The following is a 16,253-nucleotide window of genomic DNA, read 5'->3' on the forward strand; positions in this document are numbered from 1 at the left end:
CAAAGTGCCATATTATTTTCCTGATTCTACCCTGTGCTTGACATACAATGCAGAACCCCATCTCGTTCAACCATAACCTTAGGCTCACAGGTCTGCTCTGTGACTCTATCAATGCAAAGTCTGGCTGATATCATTTGGATTATTCCCCACAAGTTTATCATTGACTCCTCCTTGACTCCTCCTATAAATTATTGTACAGTAATTATTTACACTTTATCATTATGGGAAAAGATTTGGACCTTCTGAGCCATATGAGAATTTACTGGAACCAGAAGTTCACTGGGGTTCAGACCCAGAGCCACTTGTAAATGCTAAGCTACAAGTCTGGAATGCTGAAATGAAGCAACTGATCTTGTACATCTGCCGAATGCCTGTAAGCCATTGCTACCAACCAGTTCTTATTCATTCAGGAAAAGAATTAAAGACAAGAACCTATGGAATGGGAAAGATTTTATACCACTTTTATTCCTAGCCAAGTGTAACCAGTTTCTGATCGGAGTTAGAGATGTTAGCAATACTGAGACCTGTTCTAGTTGGAATTTTTTAGACAATTGAAAGTGAATTATAAACAATAAACAACAACAACGAGGGAGGAGACGGAGCTTTAGGTGGATCTGAGGCCTGATGCCTGCCATTATTCTAGAAATGATGTACTAGGGACAATGCCTACAAATTGAAGTATAGTACGTATCACGTTGCACTGTTGAGTCCTGAATAGTTCAGCCAGCTTTGCTAGGAACTAAGCAGCTACAGGCATATGTGTACCATCAGTACCTCTGCCTCAGGGCTGGTCTTACTTTGAAATACAGCAAAGCAACTGCCTGAAGGTGCAGGTTCTGGGTGTCATTAAAAACCAGCAAACGATGAGTCATCAAATTATTGTTTTTCTGCCAGGAGAAAGGAATACAAATGTCTTGGGCATGTCCAGCCCTGGTCTGAAACTGCCTATAGCTGGGAACATTTTATACTCACCAGCTGCAGCCTTTTGAATGCCAATAACTGATTGCAAGAGATTTGTTCTGCTTGCACTATTGTGCAAAACCATCCTTGTATTTTTGAAGCTCAGCTCAGATGCACTTGAAAGAGCCTGTTATTTATTCACAAAGCAGTTTTCTGCAAGACCCCGAGACCTGGAGTGAGGAAAACTAGTTCCAATGAATAATGCATCACTGCCAGAGGTACCCTCAGTGGCCTTCCAGCTGAGACGTGCTCTCTCTCTCTCTCTCTCTCTCTCTCTCTCTCTCTCTCTCTCTCTCTCTCTCTCCCCCTCCCCCACCTCTGCATCCATAGAGAAAGCATTACCCTGACTGGGTGGACTGCTTAAAGGACACTCTGAGTGGTTTTTTCAACATCACAAAGAAAGCAGGGATGTTTTCTCAGGAAAAACAAAGTGTAAACAGTCTTACTGTATTTTCTGGCCTAGAAAGATATTGGAATAACTGGCAATTGCGAACATTTCTTTGCTACAAAAATAAAACAAAACAGAAGCAGCCAGACCAAGGATGCATACAGGCTTCCATACGAAGGGGAACTGTGCTCAGGATGCACACTTGTCCTCTCTAGGGTGGAACTCAAGGAAAACTTGCTGTTTTTTCTCAGTAAAAGCCCACTGTATACACAGCTGATTGGCTACTGCCTGGTGACATCACAAATCTACCCCTTCCTAAGGTGGCAAATCAAGACTGTAACCTGCTTACCTCGGCAGTGCTGCCACATTTCCAGGTGGAACTTCAAAAGAATGAGTGTAAAATCCATGACTTCTTCATATCCAACAGAAACATCTGTAATTAATTCTGTTGCTCAGCATCCAAGTGTGTTTTCACATCTGTATTAATTGCCATGGCCAGAGTCACCATAGCTACAGGGATATTTTTCCCAAGAATCACTTAGGAATGATAAAGGTGATGAGGATCTTTAAAGCCTCCTTTGAGCAGATGACAGAAGCTGCACAAAGAGGACCCTCAGGTATACACAAAAATATGACTTCACAGGTAAAGAGAAAGTGTGGGGGAACACTTTAAAATGACTTGAGGAGATCTGAAAATGCTCCAGAGGAAACAGACTGTTGAGAGCAGCTGAGAGTCAGCTAAAGGAAAGGGGGGGGGGGAGATGAGAAATCTGCCTGTTGTGGCCCCATGGAGTTCAAAACAGTGGATTTGGGGTGAAGTTTTCAAACTGTTGCCCCTTCCTGCAATTCCTTGTGGACCCTCAAGCTGTACACTTCAATCAGAATTGCTCCATGATAAACCAAGCTTATACAGACTAGCTTGACATACAAACTTTGATGTTCAAAAGGGCAAAACTCCATTGTGAGGAATGCAAGTCTCTGTGATTCTTATAGGGACTGCACTGCTCATTGCCTAGACAGCAAAACCTGTTTTCTCCTTTCTCCTTTCCATCTGCTGCTTAATTCAGCTGTACCCACACGGAAAGTCCACGTCTTTCCCAACTCACACAAAACTGTGATCACACATGTCAGGTACATTGGACATTTGAGTTAACAGTGGAATGTCTACACAGCCTGAATATATGGACCCACTTTTGCCCAATGCCAAATTTCATTCTTCAGTTAAACAATTGGAATCTAGTACCTGGGTTATTCAAGGTTCAGATTGGTTTAATTTCATTTTTGGGGAGTGCTGCTTTGAGGAAAGGGTTCTAGAATTTAGGTAACAATCTGCTTGGTGCTCCTGGTGGGTCACCCTCTTATGTCCTGGAACCTGGTTTTGGGAAATGGACCCTTAAAACTCTGTAACTCATGCAAATAGACCCCCAGGGTGAAGAAAGCTTTGTAGAAATATCGTCTTTTCATTTATATCTGCATTTGGAACAATCTGTTCTTCTAATAATAAGCCTGTTTTTAATTATTGCACTAATGGATTTCAATCACTATACCTACCCACCTGCTTAAATGCCCTGCACTGCTCCCTGCTACTGATAAACAGATAATTGGTTTCATAGAAGAAATTCAGGTACCTCAAATGCTTAGAAGGCTAAAATGAGTCTGTTTGGTGTGATGATAGCTGATGATTATAAAGGATTCATTGAGAGATTTTTTTTAAAAAAAAATTTTTAACAGAGAACTGCTTGCCAGTACAAAGTTGGGAGGTTGTAAACAAAACAAACTTCTTTTAGCCCCAGTTTCCTGCACCAGTGTTGTAACTGTCCAAATACGAACACTGCCTGGAATACAGATGGGTGTATGAGACACAGAGCAAATCACATGGGTTGCTTCTGCATGAGAAAACATTGATGAACAACTAACCTACTGATTTGTATTAATACAGGCGCCTTTGAAAAAAATCATTAATACTAGACCATAACCATTATAACTTGGAGGAAAGTGTCCAGAGCTAGTCCCACTGGCAGCTGCTGGCCCTGACATAACCGCTGTCAACCAGAAGGAGAACACCACCAGACACAGGTGTGATGAGATCAAGTAAGTGGGTGGTGCTAATAGATGACAAAGCAGTTCACTCAGCTGTCCAGGTCCCTTTTTGGTGACCAGAGCAGCCAGCCAATGGTCCTAAAGGGACCTGGAAAAGGCCCACTGCATCTCCAGTTGCCAGGGAAATGGGATCTAAACAAGGCTCACAAGGCAGTCTAACGGGCTATTTAAATGCTTGATGCCAGAATCCAAGGAGGAAATACCAACCTAAAGCTCTGAGTGAGAGAGAGGCAGCAACCTGAAGGGAGGAAGATGAACTGGGTAGAATGAATGCCCCCCACCCTGCAGCTCCAACGAACGGTCCTTATACACCAAATATTTCCTCCTAGTAAGTGTGCTTAGGATAGCAGCTTTATAAATAACCTAATCTTTGTTTATTCAGACATAAGACTAATTGATTTCAGTGAGATTTACTTCCACGTAAGTATGCTTAGCATACCCTAAGTATGCTTAGGAGGGCAACCTCTCCCTCCTAAGAGCCAAACGTGTGCTTTACCTCTTCACTGTGCGGAGCAAAGTGGAACGAGCCTCGTTGTGAAAAGTGATGATGATGCTGGTTGCTGGCAGGTCAGCCCGATAGTGCACAGAGGTGCACCTGTAACAAATGAGAAGAGTTTTCATCAGTGCAGACATCTAAATGGTGCATTTGCCAATAAAACAAAGCCTCCTGTCTTCTGCCAGGCTCATGGATTCTCATGCATATATTTACCAAGCAGTTGATAACTGAATGCTGATGTCTTGCCAACACTTTCCCCATATAGCTTCTTTACACGAGTGCAATTCATCACATGCTGGCAATGCTGACAGCAGTGCTTAATATCCATTGGATTATAGCTGCCAGTAACACCAGTTAACAAGCATGTCTGTTTCAAATTCTATTAAGAAAGAAGATGGTACCCATCCAGATTTTCAGAATCCACTATATGTTTGTTCTGTGCAAGAGCATAAGGCTGGTGGGAAAAGAGAAACAGGAGCCATCCATGAGGCTACACAAATAGCACTTGATGCACAGCCCCAATGCTCCCAGTGAGGGGGCTCAGCAGTGACCAAGAGGGAGTAGAGGCGCATGCTGTTACTGGCAGAAGTCACACCGTGGCATTGGAGGCACATAGTGGCTAGGTTAGCATTGCTTTCTGGGAGCAGGGAGCACTTGGGAAGGCCACACAGATGTTACAGTTGCCCCTTCTACCCCATCCACAGAGATAACTTAGTGAGAGGATATCAATTATCTTACTGTGAGCTTTTAGACCCCCTAAGCCATTGAAATTCACAATGCGATCGAGGAAATCCACACAGTAAATAGTTAATTTCAAACTCTATCTCCAGCAGAAGATAACTCAATGGAAGTAAACCATATTTTTCACTATAAATCTAGCAGGAAGGTAATATGGGAAAGCTCTTTATTGGGCAAGTAAGATGATATTAATCAGATCACAGAACTGAAAAGGTCCTTCTCTCTTTCTTGGAGATTAAGCGTTTGTGCAGCTGGAAGGGAATTCATTCACTTGACTGCAAATATTTCTTTTGTTCACCATGTAAGTTTCATGGGCAACCTTTAAACTGACCAACTTCTTGCCAGAATTCCAGTGTGGTGTTCTTATTGAAAATGGGACACTCATTTAAAACAAAGAAATTTTAAGTATATACAGGTTCTTGAAAGAATCTGAAATGATATTGTTATCCACTCATCCTATGTGAGAACACACGTGAAAACACATATGTAGCTGCCCTATACTGAATCAGACCATTGGTCCCTCAAAGTGAGCATTGTCTACTCAAGACTGGCTGTGGCTCTTCAGGCTCTTAGGCAGAGGTCTTTCACATCACCTACTGCCTGGTCCTTATAACCTGAGATGTCAGGGATTGTACCTGGGACCTTCTGCATGCAAAGCAGAGGCTCTTCCACTGAGCCACAACCTCTCCCCAAGAAAAGCAAGAGCTGCTGGGTTTAACTTCCATGTTTGTTGCTTGGTTTAAGAACTGAAGGCAGGCAGAAGTCATTTCTTGCCTCGTCCTGCTTCCCCAACCTTTGGCTTGTCAATCAAGCTGCAGTGGCAGGAGCTCCACAGACCAACAGCTCCTTTTCCCACTGGTATCAATAACTAAGTACTGCAGCTGTTCTATCTCTGGCCTTATCATACCTTTGGGAGTATGCCTGTGAGGACATGCACTTGCTAGAATTTCAGCATGGTCAATAAAGTGTTGCATGGACTTCTATATTTTTTGGAAATCTCAGCTACATGGCTCAGCATAAGTCACCACTGATTTAGAATATTTCTTCTTTTATCCAGCAGTCCACAGTGCAACCTAAAAGGATATCTGTAATCCTGTTTCTCACTAGTTTTAATGGTTTGTGGTTAATGCAATAAAGGCATTACTGCATTAACCCTGACAACCTCCAGGACTCTCCTTTGGAGACCATGTCTGCCCCCAGTCTCCCCCTTGCTTATTCATGCCCCTTTGTTTATAAGTTAATGTGGTCCAGCCAGTCAGTTTTACTTTGTTTGAGTTACTCATTATGGAAGCTCAAGTCATATGGTACCTGCATTGGAAGACACCTCTTGGAAAAAATCTGACATCCTTGAAGTACAGCTTTTCACGCTTCCAGGACTTCTCAAAAGTAATTTGCCATCCATTTTGCTACTTAATGGGCAAAGTAGTTGCTCTCTCTCCAGCAAAACAAGAGGATATATTGATTGAAAAGGATGGAATCCCATTTTCTTATTATACAGCATGTTGGCACATCAAAAGAGAAAGGGAGAAGCCATGGTTCATTCACAGCTCTGCCTCTCACAGGACATTAAAGCAAAGCAGCAGAGCTATCTAAAAGAGGGTCACTCTGCCAGAGTGCAAGTCTCAACAGGCATAAACAGTAAAGAGCACGCCATTTTCAAAAGGCTCATGAGTGGTTTTCCCCACTACTTCTAAGAGCCACTTCTCACTCAAGATGTTCTGAGGGCAGGTTGTGAGTTTCCCATTCTCATCATTCATTTAACTGGCTGACTTGAGTGTGGACACAATTTATTTGAGAGCAGAATTGAGTTTTGCTTTCTTACTTCTGCTGTGGCTCTACTCAAAAGAAACCAAGGCCATTTTTACCCCTATAACTCTCAAATCCAGGCTTACAACCAGCCTTTCTTACTAGGTGGAGTTGCCACATTTCAAGGTGAGGGTTCAAAGGAATAAATAGATAATGTATTTCTAATATCCAACAGAAACATCTATAATCCTGTTGCCAAGTCCAAGGAACTATGTACATTTTAGTACTTAAGAACAGTTATTTTTATATTCAGAAAATCTGTTTACTTATAAAGGATAACTTCCTTGAATAAAAAAGAGTCCAGTAGCACCTTTAAGACTAACCAACTTTATTGTAGCATAAGCTTTCGAGAATCACAGTTCTCTTTGTCAGATGCATTAACCCTGACAACCTCCAGGACTCTCCTTTGGAGACCATGTCTGCCCCCAGTACCCCCCTTGCTTATTCATGCCCCTTTGTTTATAAGTCAATGTGGTCCAGCCAGTCAGTCCTTGAATAAATAACTCCTCTTAAGTTTGTTTATTTATTATTTACTGTATTTATAGTTCACCTTTCACTCTAACAGTGCAATCATGAAAGGGAGGAATCCTGAAAGGGATTAAAGCGCTTAGGGAGCAGACGAAAAGGTACACCGCCATAACTCGGACTTACACGGCTGTAATCCCCCCCCCCTTCCACCAGCGGCTGGGCAAGGCGCACTCCCGCTGCGGCCCAGCAGCAATCACGACAGGCAGCCAGAAGGAGGCATAAGTGTGGCATAAATTCCTGTACTGGCACCAAAGGGGGAAGGTGGGGGGCAGGTCAGGAGTTAGTCAGCTCCCTAAGCCACTCCCAGCCTGGGCACGCCCCCTGCAGTGGCAGAAAGATACACTGCAAAAAAAGGTGGTGTAGCCCATAGGTCCCCATTGAATGGGAAAACTTGGCTCGCCCCTCCTGTGCCCCGCCCCGCCCATGAGGCCTGGTGTACATAGAATGGTGACTACTGCAGGTGCCATGTCTGTGCCCCATCCATGCCATTACTTGATGCTGACCTGTTGTTCTGAACCAGTGTTTAATGCTATAACTTGATGTCATATTGCCAGTGCCATAACTGCTTTGCTTTCACAGGCTTATTGAAGCTGCAGGTGTCTTATCTAACGACTTGGGAAGCTCTCAGTGCTTCTGGCCTTGTACACTGCTCGCTTCCATGAATTACTATGTTTCAACTTTGATCTCCTGCTTTCTCAGTGTCTAGACTTGATAGTAGAAATATATGAAACATTCTCAGGATGGGTTCACGCCAGAATTCCTATTTTACTGATGAGAGTGGGGAGGAGGACATTAGGGACCAATCCACATGCACCCTTGTGGTGGCCAAGCCCCCCTCCGTGCACTCAAACAGCTCACCAGGTGGCCTATATAAAGTCTGGGTGAAGCGCCCATAAAACCAGGTAAGTTGGCAGGCAGCTGGAGGCTCTGCCCAGCTGCTCCCTGCCAAGGGGACTTACAGCTGCAGGGACTTAGAGCATGAGGCAGGAGAGGGTGCTCATGGTGGTGGGGCACGAGTGCACTTAGGGGACTTTGCACTCATGCAAGAGAGGAAGCGCCTAGTCCAGAATGTCAGACTAACAAACTCCACCCAAGTTTCCTTGCAGGTTATCTGACACCTGAGCCCCAGCTTGAGAAGAGGTGAGGGTGCTCTGACAGTAAGAAGGAGTTGGGGCGATGGCACCCCGGCTTGCTCATTAGCACCAGCTGCCCCCCTCCCCTCACTTGCACCCTCCTGATCACCAGCCTCTGCAGGTGAGGCTTGCTGGTGAGGGGGCAGCAGCTCCTCCCGCTGGTCACGAAGACAGTTGCCCAGGGAACCACCCTTGACACAGCCATTGGGGGGGCTTCAGCTTTCCATTTGGGGGCTCTGTTCAGACACCCTCAGCTGGGCATCCCCCCGGCAGAGGAGGAAGTGCGGCCGCAGGTCGGGGTGACTGGGTTTTCGTAACTCCCTGTTGGTAGTGGGTGCTCAGCCCCTTGGCTGTCTCCGTCACAGGATCAGACCAACCTGAGGCAGATGAGGAGTGATTTCTCGCTGGAGGGGCATGCATCATCTGCCTGCGGGCGGCACCTGTGCCAGTGGAGCTGCGACCGCCACTCCCCCCCATGGACACCTTCCCAGAATGTGGCAGACTGGGCTGGGGCCTGCCCAGGGCCAGGTCTCTTGCCACACATGTCCGTTTCCCTTTCAGGCAGGTCTTGACCTGTCAGGGAGGACAAGGAGCATGGCTGTTCCAGCTCCACCCCCACCCCACCCCCCATGATCTTCCTCGACTGCCATTCAAGTCCAGCCCAGGGACTGGTTTTCCAGGCAGCCTGCATCTCAACCTCAATACTGTAACAGTTAAATAAAAGTTACAAAAATAGGGTGGGATGAGTACAGGGACACCAGAACTACACAGGGCAAAACTCACACAGAAAGAAGCTGGCTGGAAAACAGCAAAGTTCCCTAACGTGACTGCATTACTTAGTTCCTGTTAATAGCTCAATGATTGATCCTATTAGGCCAGACACCCCACTGTGGGGCAGGAGATCAACTCACTGCTCAGCTTCAGGGAGTAAAGATCACTCTGTGCAGGGCTTTATATGTTCTTTCTTGGAGCTCTGCCTCCCTGACAGTGATTGGTGCCTGTTTCGTCTCTATTTTTCTCCAGTCCAATCCTAAAGCCTGGAAGGTGCCTGGGAAATGCAGAGCTACAGGGAAATGGGCAGCCACACTTGTGGCCCATGCATGACAGACTGCTCTACCCCCCCCCCCCAACTTTAGGGACACTCAGGATCACGAAAGATGCCCATTGGTAGAAAGGCAGGGTATAGATGAAATAAATGAGTAAATGCTGCTCCTAAACACATTTACCAGGGAATAAGTCCTGCTGAAATCAATTTAATTTACTTCTTAGTATACAAGCTTAGGATCCAGTCATTGTGCTGGTTACAGGAATGCTGGTGCGCTTTGCACAAGGCCAATTCATGAAGTATGGTAGACAGTACAATGACATCACTTCGGAAGGTGATGTTATTTCACAAGCTGGGAACACACACACCACCGGTTTGCCCAGGTTGGCAGGCAACTGCAGGGCAGCTTGCCACCTCTCGCTGATCACATCAACAGGCAGAGGATCAAAGCACTGCGAGTTTGCCCACCATCACGTGGCAAGCCTAGGTGATGGGAACCAGCATGCCGAATAAGTTCTGGGGTCCAACATACGGAAAGGACTCTTCAGCAAATGAAAAACACCTCGGCAACCCCGCAAAATACTAATGACACAACAGAGTTCCTGTAACAAGTCACAGCCAAGGAATGATACTGGAAGCCACTGCAAGAGGGCTACGGGGCATGCAGCAGCTGTATATTTGGCCAATCAAGGCTACTTTCACAATTCCTTTCCCCAAGAGCTAAGAAAGATAACCAGCCATGACTTATTTGAACTATATATTACTGTAACGTTTATTACTATTGTTTTATGGCTATTACTAAACTGCTACTATTTTTTATCCCAGCGTTCATTGCTATTATTTTATGATGGCTCTAAGTGACAACTATTTTTTTCATGTTACATTTTATTACTGTGATGGAGGCCTATTACTGCACTTTCTGGGCATATAAAGAAGCCTTGATGAAGGGTAAGTGGAAGAACTAGGATCAGGCACAAGGCATATTATATATATTATTGCACTAATTTCACATTCTCTCTCTCTCTCTCTTTCATCCTTTTAAAATGCCATTAAGGCCACACAATACACAGACATTGTAGATTTTGTATATAACATGTTCTCTTTGGCTAGTTCAAATAATATCAAGAACAATGCAGCAGGCATTGGAGAACATTTTCACACTTGTTTCTGAAAGCAGTTTAGAGTCCTGACCAGTGTTATCTGGATAAATACACAGCTGGATAAATCTACCTACAATGTCAGGTAAGTCACTGGAAGTCTCCTACTTCCCCAGACTAGGTATTTATTTATTTAAATGTTTTGATTCCACTTTTGTTACACAACGGGGATTCAAAGCGGCTTACAAAGTAAAATATACATAAACAATGCAATTTTAAAGAAAAACTATACCTAAACAGGCCCCCATTACAAACATAAAACAGGTGATGAGCCCCAAAGACATCCTGAGCAGGTGCTGATTCCATTGGCATGGCTCACAAAGGGCCATATAAGCCAGGAGCCCTTTGGGTCTGGTCCTTCATCTTATGCCTCTGGCCAAGACTAGGTTTGAGTTACCTGCAAAAATTACCCAGGCCTTATTCAGATGTTACCAATTTCCTCTCCTGCTAATCTTCCAGGCAAACCAGGCTTCTTACATGTCTGGAAGGAACCAACAGGCCGCTTTGAATCAATTATATGCTATGCCAGGGCTTTTTTTCTGGGAAAAGAGGTGGTGGAACTCAGTGATGGAACTCAGGACCGCACAATGACGTAAGTTTGGGTCAACTGGAACAAGGAGGAAGTTTTTTAAAGTTTAAATCACCCTTGGTGAAAATAGTCACATGGCCGGTGGCCCCGCCCCCTGATCTCCAGACAGAGGGGAGTTTAGATTGCCCTCCGCACTGCATGGCATGGAGGGCAATCTAAACTCCTCTCTGTCTGGAGATCAGGGGGCAGGGCCACCGGCCATGTAACCATTTTCAAGAGGTGCCGGAACTCCGTTCCACCGCGTTCCTGCTGGAAAAAAGCCCTATGCTATGCCAGTGTGCTGCTCACCCCTGGACAAGGGCCTGGTGCCACTAAAATTACCTCCTTTCTATGCCTGCTCATGAAGACTGTTAAGGTGGAATATCGTGCTAATGTTAAGGGATCCACAATTTTAACTGTGTTTTTAACATGCTTAACAGAAGAGTCCTCATGTAGAAAGAACTCTTCTGTAATGGTTAAGTATATGTTACCTCTAAACAACAGGTGCTACTCTAATATTTTGTTATTTCTTAGTCACTGACACTGCTCTGTTTGTTGCTATGTTTTTATCTGTATTCAGTCATCAACACAAACTGAGATTCAACAGAGGCTTACGGGTGTTAGGCAATGCTCACATATTCCCCTCACTTCTTCCACCTACCTCCTTCATTTGAATGTGGAGCTTAACTGAAAACCTCTCAGACAATCAAGTTCCAATTTGCATACAAGAGGAGGAAGAAGGTGGGAGGAGCATGAGGAGAGCGCAAGCACAGCTCAATGCCAAAAAACGCCTGTTTAATCTCAATTTGTCTTGAAGTCTGAATTTTGTCTGGAGGAACAGTTTGGAAGACCAACCGTGTTCTACAGGCATGTGATGTGTATGGCTCATAATGATTTAATAAAATTGATTACTTTAAACAAGTATTAAAATATCTTGTTTTTGTTAACTGGAATAATTGTTGTATTTCCATGCCTCAAACACATCATAGTATAGACATTTCAGAGTCGGCCTGTACGATGCAGAGGCTATTGTAATCCTTGCAACCTTTAATTTGGGGATCATTTGAGGACTAGCATAGATTTGAAGAGACAGTAACAACTTCAAAGACAGTAGCATTTGGACTTCCCCTCTTTAATGTATGTTCTCCAGATATTCTTCTGCTGTACTTTATATTGCCAAAGCCTTCATGTCTTGCTCTTGGCTTATTGCTAGACAGACCTGCCAACTCAATCGCTTTGAACAAGAACCTAGTGATAATAAAGCTAAGCTACAGCACAAAGCCTTTGAGTCTTATCTACTACCTCATCTCTTTCATAGAACCTTATCTCTTGATGTGCTTAAATAAATGTGAACTGGTAAATGCTGAAATGCTGTTCACTAACATCACTGCAATAGTTTACAATTTGATGGAGATAGTGATGCCTTAAATTATCTGGGGATGGAAGGAAGGGATTAAGCTATGTAATTTTTTCTGTACACCTGCAGTTTTTTCCAACAACTTGCAAGGAATTTAGAGAGAGGCACAAGATTGGTATTTACATTCCCAAATATTGGTCTGGAGATCAAAGCTTGCCAATGTATTTATTTATGTTTGTGAATGCATCATGCAGTGGAAATGTGGGAAATTATGGTAAACTGCAATGGCAAAATGGAAGCACATAAACAGAACATAATGAAGGAAAGGAGACTGGCACCAGATGAAACGAAAGTCTACTCATTTTTTAAAAAGTACGAGAAACAGAAACTCCTTGGCCAAGGAGCTCCTTGACCCCAACATCGGGCACTCCCTGAACGGAGTGCCCGGATGGGGGAAGATGCAGGCTTAAGCCTGCAGCCTCCCCGCTGCCTCCTTCACAGCTGACGGGGCCAAGGAGTTTCCTGGCCCTGAGAACAGCGCCCACACTCAGCCACTCGTTGGGGAAGCCCCCGACAAGCAGCTGATTCAGGGTTTTAAATGTTCCTTCCCCTACTGCTTGCAGTGGCAGGGAAACGGGCATTTAAACCTGAAGCTTCCCGAAGCATTACGAATGCTTTGGGAAGCTTTGCTTTAGATTTCTGAATCGGGGCTGCATGTTCCGTTCGCCCGTTGATGTCAGGGTCGAGGAGCTCCTTGACCCCGACACCGGCAGGCGAACGAACAAGGTGGCGGGAGGCTGCATGCTGGCCCCAATTCGGAAATCCCAAAGCTTTCTGGATCGGGTCCAATTTGGGTATTTTACCTAAATCAGATTCCCAAAGCACATACCCCTAGTTTGAAGCCAAAACCCCAAAATCCTGACTCTGACCAGGGCCCGGTAAGAGGGAGGCTACTTCAGTTTCATCAAACCTGGGTGGAATCAAAGGCAGGTGCATGGACCTTAGAAGTAGTCTCCAAAGGATACTCCATAGAGTTCGTATCCTACCCACTGGATCATTTCATAAAATCCCTGCTTTGCAAGGACCCCCAGAGAAGACTCATCACCTTAAAAACCATAAGTCACCTGCTAAACATCGAGGCAATAGAATTAGTTCCCCCTCAGGAGGAGGGGAGTGGTGTGTATTCGATATTCTTCACCGTTCCAAAGAAAAACGGAGACTGGTGAGCAATCTTGGACTTAAAATTTGTAAATCTTTTCATAAGGATGAAAGATTTTTGCATAAAGACCCTAAGATTGATTGCCGAGGCCTTACGGTCCGGAGAGTTCCGTACATCCATAGACCTCTCGGAGGCATATCTCGAAGTGCCGATGCACCCTGCTCACTGCTGCTTCCTGAGGTTTTGTGTGGGCAGTCGTCACTTCCAGTTCAGAGCACTTCCCTTTGGCCTGACAACTGCTCCCTGGGTCTTCTCCAAGGTCCTCATCAATCTTATCGTGCATCTAAGGAAAAAAGCTCTTCATGTCCACCCGTATTTAGATGACATTCTAATCAGAGACTGGTGAGCAATCCTGGACTTAAAATTTGTAAATCTTTTCATAAGGATGAAACATTTTTGCATAAAGACCCTAAGATTGATTGCCGAGGCCTTACGGTCCGGAGAGTTCCGTACATCCATAGACCTCTCGGAGGCATATCTCGAAGTGCCGATGCACCCTGCTCACTGCTGCTTCCTGAGGTTTTATGTGGGCAGTCGTCACTTCCAGTTCAGAGCACTTCCCTTTGGCCTGACAACTGCTCCCTGGGTCTTCTCCAAGGTCCTCATCCATCTTATCGTGCATCTAAAGAAAAAAGCTCTTCATGTCCACCCATATTTAGATGACATTCTAATCAGAGTGCATTCCAAGATGAGATCTCTTCAGGACACTGCAGAGACAATCGAGTACCTACAGAGCTACGGCTTCTTGATAAACCTGAGCAAATGTTCCCTCAATCTTTCACAGAAGCTGTTGCATCTTGGCTTGACAATCAACACCAAGGAAGGAAAATTCTTCCTCCCTCACGAGAAAATTCAAAAGACCAAGCAACTCGTCAGCGCGGTGCTTCAAAACAGGTCTTCCTCTCTCATGACACTCTTCAAACTGATGGGGACACTAGTTGCCAATTGTGAGGCTTTATACTGGGGTCAACTTCACACAAGAGCTCTCCTTTCCTTTCTTCATCCTTTCCAAGCCCAGATCATCACCAAATGGAACAGAACAGTTAGGGTTCTGTGGAAAGTCAAGGACAGCCTCAGATGGTGAACAAAAGACACCAACCTACGCCAGGGGAAAGCCTTCCTCTCCCCACAACGGATACAACTTTTTACAGACACCAGCCTTTCGGGCTGGGGGGGGGGGCGACGCTGCAAGGACAACCAGTTCAAGGTGTCTGGTCAAAGGAGGAATCTCATCTTCGCATCAACCTTCTGGAGATATGGGCAATCCATCTGGCCCTCCTACATTTCAACAAGGCTATAGTTGGCAAAGACATCCTGATCCAGATAGACAATACATCGGCCAAGACATATATCAATAAGCAAGGGGGCACTCGCTCATCCAGACTTCACAAGAAAGTAGTCAAGATCCTGTCCTGGGCAGAGGGCCAACTGAAATCCATTCAAGCAGAGCATATCAGGGGGATCGACAATTTACAGGCAGACTGGTTGAGCCGCCAATCATTGCAGCCGGGGGAATGGTCCCTCAAAGCAGAAGTGTTTCAACAGGTGACATCACATTTCAGGACACTGATAGTGGATCTCTTTGCCTCCTCCTCCAATCATCAGGTAACCAGATTCTTTTCCAGGTACAATCATCCATGGGCAGAGGGCATCGACGCTCTCAACTCTCCATGGCCTGAGGGACTATTGTACGCTTTCCCGCCGATTCCTATCCTCCCCAAGCTTCTGAGGAGAATCTCCGAGCAGACAGAGGAGGTGATACTTATTGCTCCATTCTGGCCCAGGAGACCATGGTTCTCTACAATTCTGGTGCTGGCAACATCCCACCCATTCACACTGCCCTCCATCCCAGACTTGCTGCATCAGGGTCTAATCTGGCATCCACATCCCAAGTGAACGTGTTTGACTGTGTGGAAATTGAGAGGTCCTCACTGACTGACCTAGGTTACCTTCCACAAGTGGTCCACACCATGTTGGCATCCAGGCAGAAATCTACACTCAAAATATACAATACTGTTTGGAAGGCTTTTGTTAGATGGGCCAGGAAGAAGAAGGTGAGCCATCTGCAGCCTTTGCTATCAGCCATCCTCCATTTCTTACAAGACGGCCTAGACTCCGGGCTCAAACCAGCCACTCTACAAAAACAGGTATCAGCATTGGCTTCTGTCATCTCTCTGTCTGAGGGTTTCACTTTATTCACGCATCCCCACATTCAACGTTTTCTCAAGGGTGCTACTTCGCTAAATCCGCCTATGGTTCATCATTTTCCCTCTTGGAGACTACATGTAGTTCTGTCCGCCTTAACCAGGCCTCCCTTTGAACCAATCGGGTCTATTCCGCTGAAGTGGCTAAGTTAGAAGACTATCTTTCTGGTTGCCATCACATCAGCCAGGAGAATATCAGAACTTGGGGCTTTATCTATAAAGCCGGACTTGTGCATATTCCGCAAGGACAAAGTAGGCCTACGTACTGGCCCGATGTCCATTCCCAAAGAAAGTTCATGATTTCATAGGGCACAGGAAATTTGTTTACCATCCTTCTGTCCTAGTCCAACTCATCCTAAAGAGAGGGAGTGGCACAACCTCGATGTATGGAGAGCTCTCAAAGCATACCTGACTAGGACACAACTGATTAGGAAGTCGGACTCTCTCTTCATAAATGCTTCTACTCCCAATCTCGGAAAAAAGATGTCAACAGCTTCAATAGGGAGGAACATCAGAGTGTGCATAGCGGAAGCCTACAGAGCAAACAATAGAGA

The 16,253-nt window shown here is 45.2% G+C and overlaps 1 protein-coding gene across 1 annotated transcript in view; it reads right to left on the reverse strand.

Annotated features, from left to right (window-relative positions):
- GALNT16 (polypeptide N-acetylgalactosaminyltransferase 16) overlaps nucleotides 1-16,253 on the reverse strand; it is a 116,025-nt gene that overhangs the window by 95,727 nt on the left and 4,045 nt on the right. The window contains exon 2 of the mRNA XM_054972534.1: nucleotides 3,945-4,043. Within this exon, the coding sequence (XP_054828509.1) occupies nucleotides 3,945-4,043 (99 nt within the window). The remainder of the gene's footprint in view (nucleotides 1-3,944; nucleotides 4,044-16,253) is intronic.

The sequence above is a fragment of the Eublepharis macularius genome, chromosome 2 (genome assembly GCF_028583425.1).
Source record: "Eublepharis macularius isolate TG4126 chromosome 2, MPM_Emac_v1.0, whole genome shotgun sequence".
In the NCBI taxonomy this organism is placed as follows: Eukaryota; Metazoa; Chordata; class Lepidosauria; order Squamata; family Eublepharidae; genus Eublepharis; species Eublepharis macularius.